General features: G+C 35.5%; 1 protein-coding gene across 3 annotated transcripts in view; it reads right to left on the bottom strand.

Annotated features, from left to right (window-relative positions):
- Zdhhc13 (zinc finger DHHC-type palmitoyltransferase 13) overlaps nucleotides 1-16,019 on the bottom strand; it is a 47,251-nt gene extending 31,232 nt beyond the window's left edge. The window contains exons 1-3 of one of the 3 annotated variants that reach the window (XM_015477696.2): nucleotides 15,949-16,019; nucleotides 2,372-2,517; nucleotides 1,274-1,396 (exon numbers count right to left, since the gene is read on the bottom strand). In XM_015477696.2, the coding sequence (XP_015333182.1) occupies nucleotides 1,274-1,396; nucleotides 2,372-2,517; nucleotides 15,949-15,975 (296 nt within the window). In that variant the 5' untranslated portion in view covers nucleotides 15,976-16,019. The remainder of the gene's footprint in view (nucleotides 1-1,273; nucleotides 1,397-2,371; nucleotides 2,518-15,948) is intronic. The other 2 variants (XM_048788468.1, XM_048788469.1) reach the window with 2 other exon arrangements.
- Nucleotide 16,020: the final 1 nt, after the last annotated feature.

Raw genomic sequence — 16,020 nt, 5'->3', positions numbered from 1 at the left:
GCATCATACAAATCCCTGGTGAAATATTCTCAGCTTCACGTCAGTAATCATTGCTGTTGAAACTAGTATTCTTTTATAACTCACATACCAAACACATGATAACTATTCTTTGCAGATTAAAACTACCACAGTACTCTTCAGTTCACATTTAAAAGTTTTGGGAACAGTATATACTCTATTTAACTCAGAGAAAGGTAAAATTAGGTCAATTTTAACAGTTCAAAATTAGAATTACCAGGTGGAAATATTCTAAACGTAGTAAAAAAAATTAATTTAAAATCCTTTCAGAAAAATTAGACATTTTATATGTTTTGCACTCTATTTGGGGAACGTAGATATGATGCACTGTATAAAGCAAACAAACCTCTAATGCAATGAGAGTGATTTTCTTCTATGGTTTAAAACAATTAAGTCATTACTTCAAAGTTGTGCTTTGTACTTTTACCATGTCTTTTGTTTTTTCAAACCATCTTTCTGACAACACAGAAATATAGTACAATTGCTCTCTTCATGTTATCTAAACAATTTACCAGGAGTATGCCTGTGAGTATGTGTTAAGAAAACTGTAAAGTTGAAACAACAAAAAACAAAGGGTAGGTAGTAGGGCTTTATGAAGGGGATAAATTTTATATAATCTGATACATGCTCACCTAAAATTATCCCATATTTAAATTTTAAAAAGGTTTAATTTCCTATCTATCTATTCCTCCTGACATTACAATATAAAATAAGTCAATGTGTCTTCTAAACTAGATGAAACTTTCTTTTATCCTTATGTTATACTTTTCCGTTTTCAAAAATGTTCGCTTTTACTTCCTAAGCTTTCTCTCTCTTTTTTTTTACTTTTAATTTTTGGTACCAGGGATTGAATTCCAGAGCACTCCACCACTGAGCAACATCCCCAGCCCTGTTTTGTATTTTATTTAGAGACAGGGTCTTGTTGAGTTGATTAGTGCCTTGCTTTTGCTGAGGCTGGCTTTAAACTTCTGATTCAACCTCCCCAGCCACTGGAACCTTTAGCTTTTTGATAAGCCTCCTTAGCTTTCTCTACTTTCCTTTCTGGACCCATAAGGGTACCGGATTGGATGATCTCTATAAGTTCCACTTCAACCCTATAATGAACTGAAGTGTGTGGAACAAAGTTTCAGGTGTTTATTTATAATTGAAGATTACAGATGGCTCAACACTCATACTTGGGCTTAAAAAGAAAGACAAATGAAGAAAAGGTCTAGAATTACAAGTACACAAAAACCACACATATCTCGCGTCTTACTTTACAAGATCCAGCCTGTTGTTAATAGCAGCCCAATGAAGAAGTGATACATTTTCTTTGTCTGGTTGCCTGACATCATATCCTGCTTCTACCAACTCTTTACAGCGTTCAAAAATCCCGTATCTCAAATAAGAAAAAGAAAGGCATAATTGATTATAATTAAAATTATCAACAAATACCAAAATTTCTTTTTTTTACCATGTCTTTTTTTTATTCAAACCATTTTTATGACAATACAGAAATACAATACAGTTGCTCTCTGGATCCATGGAGGATTGATTCCAGGATCCCTTTCAGACCAAAATCCATTGATGTTTAAGTCCTTTATATTAAATAATAGTTTTTATATGTAAGTATGCATATCCTGCCATGTTTTTTCATCTCTAGATTAATTACAATACCTAATATAATGTAAATGCTACATAAATAGGTGTTTATTGAAGAAATAAACACCATATATGTGTGAGGTATTTTCCATCCCATCTATATTCAATGAAGATTAAAAATACATAAATATAGGCGTTGGAGAAGATAATGCTAAGTGAAGTTAGCTAATCCCAGAAAAACAAATGCCAAATGTTTTCTCTGATATAAGGAGGCTGACTCATAGTGGGATAGGGAGTGGGGCATGGGAGGAATAGATGAATTCTAGATGGGGCGGAGGAGTGAGAGGGAAAGGGAAAATATATAAATATTAAAAAAATAAAAATATATATAAGTATGTGAGCTGATATTTTCCATCCCATCTATATTTAGGCTATAGTACATTTTAAATTTATATTCACTTCAGTTTTAGTGTCATTCTAAATCATTCATTCAACAAACATTTATTAGTCATGTAACAGGAGACAGAACCATGCAAAAGCCCTGGGGCTACAAAGACAAAGAAGATATATTCTGCTAGTGACCTAAGGGGAGAGCCTGGTACATAAACAGCTAAGGTACTATGGGTCCTGAAGCTTATGACATACATTTATCTTCGTGCTGGTTCCAGTGACCTACCCAGTAGGAAGTGAAGAAGGTAAACCCATAAAGTGCACATACATTATTATAATTCAACACAATATAAGAATAAAAGAAAGGATTTGGAAGACTTACTGAGTAGCTTTGACAATGTCACAGTTACTAGAGTCCTCTATAAGAGGAAGAACATCTCTTGCTTTGGCAAGGTCTTTGTTTTCATGAGCAGAGATTCCATGTCGACCAAATCCTGGAGGGTGGGGACCATGGCTGTGATTCCTGCACTGAAGAGTAAGAACAATTTGACAAAGCATATAAAAGAATTAATGTCATATTCAATTACATAATGAAGGATTTGCTATCAACAATATCTATAATAATAAATTCGAAATTTTTTGAATCATAGATGTATCCTAGGGAATATTTTCTTTATCTTAATTTCGCTCACTAAAAAAGATACTTATATTAGAAAAATCTAAATGACATATTTTCTCATAAAACAAAAGTCAGATGAAAATGAACAAATGGGCCTGTTACTTGTGAGTAAAGGATCATGGCTAATGTCATCATAAGAATGTTGGCAGGCCCCTACTTTGGGAGGTTGCAGTAGACAAACTCGTAACAATACTCACCAAAGAATCAAGCTCCTGCATTATCCCTTCCCGTGTATAACGTGTGACTTGTTTCTAGCCAATGAAATATGGCAAAGATGATGGGACAATTAATCCCACAGTGTTATCTAAGACTGTCTTAGAAAATTCTTCTGTTGGTTTTAGAAAAGTACACTACTGTGATATGAGGGAACCTAAGAGGGTTGCATGGCAAGGAACTACAGGTAGCCTGTAGGAACGAAGATGTTCCTAGCTGACAGCCAGCAAGAAAATAAGAGACCTTGATCATACATCTATAAAGAGCTGAATTCTGCCAATAACCCACATGACCTTGGATGAGGATCCTGAACTCCAAAATGGGACACAGCCTTGACTGTGGCTTTGTGAGACCATGAGCACAGGACCCAAATATTCTGACAAATAGAAACTAAAAAATAATAAATAGATGTTTACTTAAATCACTAAAATGTAGTAATTTATTATGCTTCAATAGATATCTAACATAGAAGTGACTAGAGTTGTGTGAGGGTAAAAAGGGTCATTGTTAAAAGATAGTCCCATCAACTAAATCAGCAAATGTTACATTCAGATAACATATTAGAAGCAGGAGCAAACAGCAACCTTATTTATCAAAAAGCTTGAGTGTATCAAAAACTGAACTTAGATCTTAGCAGAAACCCAAAAAAGCTCCAATATTACTTTAAAAAGCCCACAAAATCCTAATTTAAGAACAATTATTCTGTAGATTGCTAATGTCTTGTTTTTCCTTTTTATTACCATTGCCTTTAGAGTTCATTATTACCTCTAGGGCAAACAATCAATTTAGATCAGCAATTTTTACATTAGTCAACAATTCTGTTAAACTATTTGGGGGGGACAAGCAGACAGGAGAGGTGAAAATTATTATCACAAATGAGGCTCACTGAATCACTTTCACCCCCTGAAACAGACCTAGTTTTACTTGAGAGAGGGATACTTCCAGATGAAGAGATATTTAAGGTTTTCTAAAAGTACAAATATATCAAACGTACTTATCATTTACAATTCAGACTATAAAGTGTGACTCCATCATGGTACTTCATATCATTTATTGATTGCAATCAATCTAATTAATTTAACAAAATATGGAAATTCCCAAAAGGAACAGATTTAAGTTATTCAACGTCAATAAATATATTGCTCTTTCTAAAGAAATGACAATTTGAGGTACGGCACAACTTTCTTGAATTATTATTAAGCAAATTAACAGGTACCTGGTCTAAAATATTAAAAGCCAATTCAAAGAACAAAACAAAATAAAACAACAAAATTGATATCTTCAAAACAGTTTCCTGGGGAAATTATTAGCTATTCAATGACACTGCCTAGATATGCTTTCAGACTTTCCTTAAGGAAACTGTCCTCAGAGGAAAAAAAAACAAAACAAAAACAAACAAACAAAAAAAAACACCTCACTATGTTTTTAAACTTAAAATATTGATATATCAATATAAAAGAGAACATGAAACATATATGTATACAAATGGAATTCTTCTTTCCTACAGCATAAAGAATAAATACAAAATGAACCCTATGAAATTATCACTAAGGTTCAAGAAAAATGGTGCTAGCACCTGGAAGACTGCCCCCAACATGTGCTATGCTCAAATTCTTACACTAAAGGAACTACTTTTTGTTTTGTTTTGTTTTTCTTTATAGTTTTATCCTTTAAATATGCAACCCTAGAAAGTATGGTTTTAATTTTTATATAATGGTATCATATATGTTTTCTTTATAATATTTTACTTAATATTAGACTTACAAACTTCATCCATGTTGTTGTGAAAAGCTACAATTAGTTCATTTTCATCACTGTATAATGTTCCAAAAATGTTAGCATACCATAATCAATTAATTTGTATTTTAATAGATAAAAATAGCTAGATACCTGGATTATTCTCAATTTTTTGTTATTATAAACAATACTGCTATGAGCCATCTTGTATGTATCTCTGGATATATATTTATACATATATAATTTAAATATATAAAAACACACATATAAGTTATATATAAATACATATGTGTGTATAAGTACAATATATGAGTGTATATATATACACACACACACATATACAATTCTCAAAGAGTCCAGGATATGGGAATTTTTGTGACTCTAATCCTTACCAACACTTGGTGTCATCAAATGTGGTAATTTTTGCCAATCTGATAAATACAGACACACTGTACTAGTTCTAATCTGTATAGCCAGAATAGCAAATTGAACCTTTTGCTGCTTGCTGGGGAGGAAAAAAAAAAAAAAACAACCTAGAAAACTTAGCAAAATATATGAAATAAACTGTTCAGACTTTGGATAATAGAAAAAGTAGGACTTTGATCCCCTAAGGAAAAAGAAAAAAAACAAGGTGAGCTTTACCATTGATTGTCCTAGCAATTTCAGAACTGTGGGCACTCCAAGGAAAACGCTTTTAGAGCTCAGCAGCCTCATTAAATTGAGACAGAAATTAGAAATTCGAAAGTATAGAAGTGATTTCAAGGGAAATGAGCTAAGTGGAAAAAAATGGGCTTCAAAAATATGACAGTAGGGCTGGGGTTGTGGCTCAGTGGTAGAGTGCCTTGCCTCAGCACCACATAAAATAAATAAATAGAAATAAATAAAGGTATTGTGTCACCTACAACTAAAAAATGTATTAAAAATATGACAGTAATATACAGAGTAAAAAATCTACAAAGTGAGGCAAAAAATTGGGGATTTGTAAGTTACAAGAACTATCAGAATGTATACATGGCAGGAAGATGGTACAACTCTGACCAGCCAAAAATGGAAAGGCTTTAATGATCTGGGTTATTCTATGGAGGCCTCAGAGGACTATACCTTACTAGTAGGTTTGAACTGTACTTGAAGTAAGGTTATCCTAGGAGTATTCCAGTAAGACTTAAGATTAAGCTTCCAAGAACTCAAACTGAGGAGCAGGAGCAGCAGTAATATAATGCTCTTTAAAGAAAGGTAACAAAGCCCAAGATTCAACAACATATATTCACAATGTCCATCATCCAGTCAAAACTCATTAAACATGCCGGGAAACAAATAGGGATTCATAACCAGAAGAATCAGACCTTGAAATTATAACCATGACAGAATTAGTGAAGAAAAAAAAGAAGAACATTAAACAGCTATTATAACTATGCACAAATATTTAAGGGAGAATAGCAAATGAAGAGAGAAAATTAAGATATAAGAAAAGATCTGGTTGGAACATCTAAGATATAAAACAACTTCTGAAATGAAAATTATACCAGATAATATTAGCAGATTGTACAAAAGATGACTAAAATTTGAAAACATTGTGATAAAAAGTATCCAAAATGAAGCATAGAAAGAAAAAGACAGGGTAGCCCAAAAATCCTATACCAAAGCATATTAAAACCAAATCACTAAAAACCAATGATAAGGGATAATATATCTTAAAAGTGATCTGAAGAAAAAAGTTATATTATATTCAAAGAAATAAAAAAATGAACTCAGATTTCTCATTAGAAACGACGAAGCCAGAAGAAAATGGCACAACTAAAGAGCTGGGGGGAAAAATGTAAACCTAGAAAATTTAACCAAAATATTCTTTGAAGCGAGGCATGGTGACACACACTTGTATCTCAGTTACTTAGCACGCTGAGGCAAGAGGATCAAAAATTCAAGGCTGGTATGTGCAACTTAAAGAGACCCTGTCTCAAAATAAAAGGGCTGGGATGTAGCTCAGTGGTAGAGCATTGCCTGACATGTGCAAGGCCATGTACTGAAAATCAACACAAACAAACAAACAAACCAAAAAAAAAAAAAAACAACAACAAAACCTTTTAAGATGGAGATAAAATAACTTTTTCAGACGAACAAAAGGTGAGAAAAATGTCAGCAGATACTATTCCACAAGAAATGATGAAGGAAGTTCTTTTGATTAAAGGAAAATACCAGATGGAAATCAGGATTGAAACAAAGGGATAGTATTCCAGAACTATGTGAAGATATATTTTGTATGTAAACTGATATTTTCTCATTTTTAAAATGCCTGATAGGAATATGGAGGCACATTGTTGTTAAAGATGCTATAATAGTATTTGAAAATAGACTATGATAAATTAAAGCAACTTTCAAATAAAGAAGTATAATAAGCAGATTGTAAAGATAAAATATTTGATTAATTTAAAAAGTAAAAACCAATGAACAAAGTACAGAGAAGAAAACCAGCAAAAATTACAAAGTGATGATCTCAATATTAACCACACAGACAAATATGTGAAATGCAAACAGTTGTAAAACTCCAGTTACATGCTGTCTAGAGAAACTCAATTTAAATATAAAAATATACATGATTGGTAAGAATAGAAAAACATAGGCTATGGAAACATACTAACCTAAGCCCTGCAAAAATACAAGCATAAAGAACACAGTAGCTATATTAAGAAAGTCCATACCACAACAAGAAATATTGCCTGAGTTAAAGGACATTTCATAATATTAAAGCACTTGATTTATTAAGAAGACATAACATTAAGTGTATGTACACTCAAAGGAACTTTAAAATTCATGAAGCAAACACTGATGGAACTAAAAAGATAAACAGAAAGATTGACGATCATATTTGGGGATTTCAACCTTTTCTCAGAAACTAAAAAGTATGAGTAAATAGAAAACCACATAGGATATACAACTAAGAGTACTATTTACAAATGTGGCCAACTACTGAGTCACAACCCCAGCCTGTCTTTGCCCATTTTCAAACAAAGTTATTTGATTTCTTACAATTGGGTTCTGAGTTCCTTATGTTTTACATTCTAGATATAAGTCTTTTGCAAGATATGTGACCTGCAAATACTTCCCCCTAGTCTACAGTTTTCCTTTTTTTTTAAAAACAGTCTCTTTGAGCTGGGGTTGTGGCTCAGTGGTAGAGTGCTTGCATAGCATGTGTGATGCAGTAGGTTCGATCCTCAGCACCACATAAAAATAAACAAACAGAATAAAGTTTAAAAAAAAGTTTCTGTTTAAAAAAAAAGTTTTTCACAGAGAAGTTTTAAATGTTGATGAAATTCAATGTACCAATTTGTTCAATTGTGCTTCTGGTGTCACTTCTAAGAACTACTTTCCTTGGGATCTCAATTCCTCTATTCAGCCAGGAAAGTTCTCCCCCAGAGTTTCCAGTGCCTGTACTGCCTGGACACTTTTCTGCTCCTTAAGCAGAGTTAGATGACTTTTCATGGAGTTCTGTCTGCACTGATGCTCACTTCAAGGGCTCAAGTCTATACTACTAGGGGCAAACAAGAGAAAAAGGTGAATTAGTTCTGTGGTTTTTGAATTCTGATCTTCCTCTTCAATCTAAATGCTACTATTTACTTTTCAGAATCCTTAAAGAGCATCTCTCTGCATTCTGTCCAGGCTTCATAGAAGCTTTCAGTAAGTGAGACAGGGTGGAGTGTGCTTACTCCATCTTACCCAGAAGCAGAACTACAATGCTCTCTTGAATAGGTAAATTCTGATTTATCTGATAAATAATCAAACACACAGCTAAAAATAAACATGTAGCTAATTTAAAGGTAATTAAGAACATTTCTTTGGGGTTCTTTTCATATCACAATTATTATAATCATATTCAAATGGAAGAAGGAAAGGGTTTAAGGTTGAATTATAGTCAGCATTTCTAGTGTAGTGAGTAAGAAAGGAACAAAAATAGCCAAGGATAGAAAAATCAGTTCTTTTTATATTAAACTTAATTATTTTATTGGAATTCTAAAATTATGAAATGATATATATTAATTTTAGACTCTAGTAATATAAAAGTGAATAAAGGGTCAATAACCTGAACTCTTTCCCTTCTGATGCTATGCCACCAGAGATAAGCATTATTAAATCTGATGTATACTTCCCCATTTTCTTTATATCTTTATATTTGCTCTTTCACAGATGAATTGTGGACTGTATGTAGATATAACTCCCACACACATGCACACCTGACATTACATTGCATTTGCACATTTTTAAATAATTTCCTTTTTATATTTATTTTGAAAAGGATAGGATACACATTATTCTTCAACTTACTGTTCTCACAGTACATCATGTACAGCCTTGCTGGTGGGTAATAGTTAAATTATTACATTGTACATATCTAGCATAATTTATTCAACCATTTTCCTAGTAAGAGATGCAATTTGATTTCAGTTCCACAAATAATCCTACAATTTACACCCAGCATATTTTGCTTCTGCAGGACTGACTCCCCAAAATTGGACTACTAAGTTAAAAAAAAATTCATTTAAACTAGATATTGACCAAATGCCCTCCCCAATCTATATCACTAATAGTAAGACATGTTAAATGGTCTTTTCCCTACAAACCTTCCCAATCATCAATCATTTTACAATTTTGTCAATCTGATGGCTAAAAAATGGCATCCTGTTTTTCATGTGCACACTTCTAGTTGCTATTTGAGTGCTTTGTTTTGTTGTTATGTATCTGGCTCTTCATATTTGGACTGTCTTTTCATAGTTTACTTGTTTTCCTAGTAGATCGTGAATATCTGTTTCTATTTGTAGTCAGGAAGATTAACCCTTTTTTATGTACAGATTGAAATCATAGAAAATTGACTCCTTTCATAGGTACAAATATGTTGATTCTATAATCCCTTGAGGTGTTAAAGATATGTTTCATTTCTCATGCATAAAGTTGAGGAGGACTACATGTTTCAATGTACAGATAATTTATAATTAAGAGCAATTAATTATTGTGTACTAATGATGTTCAAAGCATTGTGCTAGGAGCACAGAAGACAATGTTTATCCTTTAGGAGCTCAGGTCCAATGGGGGAAAATATAAAGTTAAAAATAGAAGGCAATCTATAATTTAAATGCCAAAAATGGGTGATAAGAAAGTATGGGCCCTGTGGAGCATGCCTGTAATCCCAGCAGCTAGGGAGGCTGAGGTCGGAGAATTGTGATTTCAAAGCCAACTTCAAGCAAAAGCAAGGAACTAAGCAACTCATTGAGATCCTGTCTCTAAATAAAATACAAAATAGGGGTGGGGATGTGGCCCAGTGGTCAAGCACCCCTGAGTTCAATCCCCAATACATCCCCCCCAAAGAAAGTATGGAACAGTCTATATTTTCTGTTCATGGTGTATTTTCTTTCTTTCTTTTTTTTATTTTTTGAATTTTAACATGAATATTTTATACATCTTCTTTTTAAAATTCTATTTATTTTTAAATACATAACAATAGTGGAATGCATTACACTCATTATTACCCATATACAGCACGATTTTTCGTAACTGTATATAAAGTATCTTCACGCCAAATTATGCCATTATACATTTTCTTTTTTTTTGCATTACAATTCTTCATACATATATATATATATATATATATATATATATATATATATATATACCACAATGTTTTCATATCTGTTTGTATATAAGATATGTTGACCCCAAATTCAAATCTTCATACATGTATTTTGTATAATGATGACCATCACATTCCACCATCCTTGCTAATCCCCTTCCCCCTCCCTTTCCCACCCACCCCTCTTCCCTATCTAGAAATAATCTTTCTCCCATGCTCTCCCTCCCTATCCCACTTTGAGTCATCCCCCCCTTATATCAGAGATCATGGTGTATTTTCCAAATTCAATTAAGATCAAAGTAAAACCTAGAAATGACTATATAAAATCAAAGCCTGTTCTATTTGAAGTCAATGGTCTCCGAAGTGAGACAAGTATTCAAGGTAATATATGCAGTGATCCATTAGATAAAGGGTGAAAATGCTAAAATTTCTGTCATAAGACCTTTATTTTGGGCTGGGAATGTAGTTTAGTTGGTAGACTGCTTGCCTAGCATGCACAAAGCTCTGGATTTAATCACCAGCACTACCAAAAAAAAAGAAAAAAAAAGTGTTAAAAATGACTTTTATCTTAAAAACAAAAGGGAAAACAATAAAAACAATTTGAGTTTTCTAAGCTTTATTAGTTTTTAACACTGGCTGGAAGTCTCACTGATCTGTGTCAAGCAGGTCGCTCATTATATTCTGTTTATAAGGTAACCTAGGACAGAGTAAAGTTAAAGGGGCTGACAGTGGGACATTCAGCATATCACAAGTAGTATCTATAATGAGAATTACATGTGTCTAGATTATCTAATCCAACCTAACAAATAAGTACCCTTCCAAAACAATCTAAAATTATCAAAAAAGGCTAATTTGAAGCAGATTTATATTTATTAACTTTAATTCAAAGTTGCCATGAGCATATAATAAGCATATAACTTATTAATAAGTTATTTAATTAAAATTAATGAACATAATTTAGAAAAATATTGTCCAATCTTATTGTAAGTTCAATTCAGATCGAAGTAAAATCTTATTTGGACTGCCTTTGTAAGACTATAACACGACCCAGGACAATATGATTTTGGCAACTGGCTTCTGTTTGCATGTTCAAAAGGAGGGGAGTAGAAATTTTTGTTTTCTGTGAAGTCGAAGTCAAGTTAGGAAAAAGGAGGGTAAGGCCATGCAGAGAAAGAGAAAATCCATAGTCTCAAAAGGCAGGGATGAGACTGAATCCCTGCTTCTACAGTATTCTCTCAGCCTCATCTGTCCTCACTGTGCTGATGAGACAGGTATCAACTAACTAAAGCCTCCTAATACTCTCATGTTGGCTATAGTAGTGGATAATCCTCTATGGTATTTTTGGTTCCAGTTTCTACATTTGCAAAATGGAAGGGGCAAATCAATATACCTATAAAGTATAAGAGAAGCTGTTATAATTGTCACTATTGACTTGTGCACTGATGAAGAATTTGCTTCATGCAAACTGCCCTTATGGATACGGAAGCTTAACTGCTACGTGAATGCCTACAATGTTAAGGTAACACAAGAGTCTAAGCAAATGCTCATGATGGCAAGAAGGTTCACAAGAGTTTTCATTAATCTTCATTCAGGGAAATATAAAAACACCGAGGGCCAATTGCACAAGATGAGTAAGACATAATTTCTGCCACACTTCCTTCATTCACTGGATAATTGCTGAATGCCTACTATTTGTTAGGCACTATTCTAGGCACAGGCAATGATCACAAATGACGAGAACCCTGGTTTTCAAGGAGCCCATATTCTCTTCCCTAGCCTCAGAACACAGTCAAATCAGACTACTTTCAGCCCTTGGATTGAAGAATGGCTGGACTCCAGGTGACAGCAACCAATCAAACAAGATCACTATCATGACTGGATCACCTGAATAGTGATGAAAAAAAGTACTGAATCAGAAGTCCTGATATCTAGATTCTGCTACTATTCTGCTGTGGATCTTTGAGAAATAAACTAATATTTTGGAGTCTCAACTTTACAGAAAAGTTACAAGGATAGGACTAGGTCAATGATTCCTAAATCTTCCTAATGTCATAGTCCTTTTGAAAAGGTTATTATAACTAAGGTCTCTCTAATCAGAGAAATACTCAGAACTACACAAACTAATATAATTTAGGGATAGCTACACATGGCCTGAGCCTCAGTATAGCATGGTGGCTGGTTATAACTTCAAGATATCCACTGACACCCTAAAACTTCTCCTAAACATATTTAAGAACCTCTGAACTACCTAATACACTGAAAAGCCATCTAGTTCCAAGTATTCTATGACTCTGTTTCCTTTTACCTCCTTTGGTCCACTGAGGATTTCAGTTCATAAATGCCTCAAGATACAAAATAACACAAGTATTTTGTTTTGTTTTGTTTCTCTGGTTGCTTTAATTAAAATATATAGACAAAAAGTAAGAGAGTGAGAGCAAGCGAAAAAGAGGCCTCTTCTACAGGACGGGATGGGAATAAAACAAGATAATATGAAAATTATGTAAGAGACATTTGGCTATATCCATGGTGATTTTTTTTTTTTTTAATATGGTATCAGGAACTGAACCCAGTGGCATTTAACCACTGAGCCACATCCCCAGTCCTGTTTTGTATTTTATTTAGAGACAGAGTCTCACTGGGTTGCTTAGTGCCTCACTTTGCTGAGGCTGGCTTTGAACTTGCGATCCTCCTGCCTCAGCCTCCCTAGTTGTTGGGAATCACAGGAGTGCACCACCGTGTGCAGCTTTCATGGTGATTTTTACAACACAATCCCCAAATTCCTTCATACTCTCCTTCAAGAGGTAGGGGTCTGCGTTCCTTTCTCTTGAGTCTAAGCTCTGTGACTGCTTCAGTAATGAAATATTGCAGAAGTGATGCTATGCCAGTTAGCAAGTCTTGGAAACTGGCAGCTTCCTCTTCCTGTCTCTTGAGATGCTTTTTTTTAGAACCAGCTACCATGCTGTGCTGAGGCTCAGGCCACATGTAGCTGTCCCTGCTAAAAGTCAGCATCAATTGCCAGACCTGTGAGTGTAGACACCCCTAGAAGATACCAGCCCCACCTCCAGTTTAAGAGTGTTTCCAGGTGAGGCTTTTGACACAGTGGAACAGAAACACACCAACCCTGTACCAGCTTGTCTGAATCCCTGAAGCACAGAGTTCATGACCATGACAATGGCTATTTTACACCACTGTTCTGAAGTGGTTGATTATACAATGGGTAACTACATCTTTAAGCTATAAGGTATCATGTAATATCTTCTGCACAAAAATATCATAATCAAATTATGTTTTTAAAGAGTAAATAAGTACTGCTGGAGTTAATTGTTGACATTAAGAGAAAACCAAGATCTAGGCTAAGAGCGAGAGCGAGAGTGAGAATGGGACAGCAAGAGAGAAAAAAGGATACTTTCTCATGTGTAAACCACACTCAAAACTCGGATGAGGGTCACTAGCCTGCCTGGTTATCAAATAAAACAGAGGGGGCAAGATATTGATATCTGACAGATATTCATTAAAATTTCTCATGACATTTCTTAACAAAAGTACCAGAATTAAGTTTCCAAGTGCACAAGATCATTCATTAAATACTGGTACTAGATCCTGTTCTAGATGCAGGGAGCATATAAATCACTGCCCTTGTAGCATTTATATCTAGTGGAGGGCAAATAGACCACTGGAAAGGACCAATTAATATGCCAAATATTATATGCCAAGGAGAAATATAAAGCAATGAAGGAGGCCAGGGAGTGCTGCTTGTAGTTGTGAAGATGGGAAGGGCTTGGGATTTTAAACATGATGATTAAAAGTCACATTGAGGTGACATTTGTATCAAGACCTGAAAGAAGTGGGGCAATAATCCTTGTGGATACACAAGGAAAGAGCATATCAGGGCAGAGCAAATAGTAAGTACAAAGGCCCTAAGGCAGTGTGGCTGGGGTTCATTAATTGAGCAAGAAAATAGGAAAAGAGGAGGTCAAAAAGGAAACTGGTGACCAGACTGTATACACAAATTTTGGCAAAATCCCAGCAGCAATGAACTTGAATTCAAGAGAACCAAATTCAATCACAGTAGGAATGATTTTATTTGTCTTGTTCACCTAGAATGGTGCTTAACTCTTAGCAGAAATTCAAAACACATTTATAGAATGAATGAATGAACAAAGTCTTAACTCTCACTTAGCTGCTTTTTGACTTGTAGCAAGTGACTTCAATTTTTTGAGCCTCAGTTCTTAACTCTAAAATTAGGATAATCATCCCTTCCCACCTCACAGAATGGTAGTGAGGTTTAAAAATGGGGAAGTAGTTTGCAAACTGTAAAGCACCATTTATGGGTAAGGTCTTTACATTATAATTGAAAAAACTGACAATAGCAATTATTATTAACAACCAACCAATGTCCCTATCTTTCCTCACTAATTCCCACCTCCAAATCATTCTTTCCCTCCATATCCCAGAAAAGAGGCAGGGTGATCGTCCCTTCAGGAGAAGGGAGTGAACTTTAAGCACTTGAAGACTTTTATAAATAAGTGGCAGTATTTAAGACCTAATAGTTACTCCTTACCAACTTTTCTTTGAGGCTGTATGAGAAAAAGAATGAGACAGTTTCCATGTGCAGATTCTACATGCTTTTGGAAAATCTAGGTGGATTGAAAAGCATTTTTTCTTCTTTCAAAATGCAAGAACCTTAACATTTTTTTCTACACATGTTCTTCACTTAAACATACACCAGACTGTTAAAAGAAAGGAGAGCATGAAGAACACTCTCAGGATTGGACGAGGTTTTTTACCAACCAACTAATCCAATAATTTCAAACTGCTTGAAAAATCTACCACCTAACTCTCATTGGGGCAGCTTTGTTTTTTCCATCTGTAAATGGGATAAATTCCTAAGGATATTTCCATTCTGGAATGAAAAATGCATATAAAATATCTGTCATATAAGTACTGTCTGGCAGAATCTGGGAATCCATCGTTTATTCAACAAACATTAAGTGAGCATCTATGATATGCCAGTCAGTAATCTAATGGGTGGGGAAGGCTCAAAGCAAGCAAGTCGAAATTCTAGTTCTCCTGGAGCTAACTACCTCCTGTAACTTCCTCTACTGGCCCTTCCGTTTTCTGGAACTACATATGACTTTTGGTAATATGAACCTCATGCAAAGAAGGGAGTTGTCTGGAATTTTGCAGATAGCCATCACATATCTCCCTTCCTCCAGCCTAAACAGTCTTACTTCTTTCAAGGAGTAAGCAAGCACTTCGGAACAGAGCTAAACAGAAGTGGGTGGGGCGAAGGCGGGTGCCGGGGCGCCAGGGCTGAAGAACAGAAACTACCTTCAGACTCCGGGCCAAGGTCAAGACAGGTAGATCCAATTCAGGAGTTGTCACCTGACACCTCTCCCGGGACGAAACCCCCCACCCCCACCCCCGTCCCAGGCCTCACAGCGGTCTGCCAGGCAAGGGGAACCGGTCCCAGGGGGCGCCACGGCCCGGGGATGGAGGTGGGGAGGGCCGGCTAGGGCCCCCACCTTTCCCCTGTCATCTCTGAGAGAAGTCCCAGCATCATTCTCATTCTCGGCGTTTCCAAGCTCCCGCCTCCCCAGCCCAGGCCCGGCCACCCCCGGGAGGCCCCTCACCAAGCTGCCTCACATCCACGCCTCCCTCTCTCAGCCGCAGCCGGACCGCCACCGGACCGCCAAGTAGGGCCCACACTCACCTGAGAGCCCAGCCCCGGCCCCTCCATCTCTTCAGGCACCCACAGCGCGGTGACTCCCCGGCAAAGTGGCGG

Source organism: Marmota marmota, unplaced genomic scaffold (genome assembly GCF_001458135.2).
Source record: "Marmota marmota marmota unplaced genomic scaffold, marMar, whole genome shotgun sequence".
NCBI lineage: Eukaryota > Metazoa > Chordata > Mammalia > Rodentia > Sciuridae > Marmota > Marmota marmota.
Note: the sequence above shows the minus strand (reverse complement) of the source record. Positions and strands in the feature narration are given on the sequence as shown.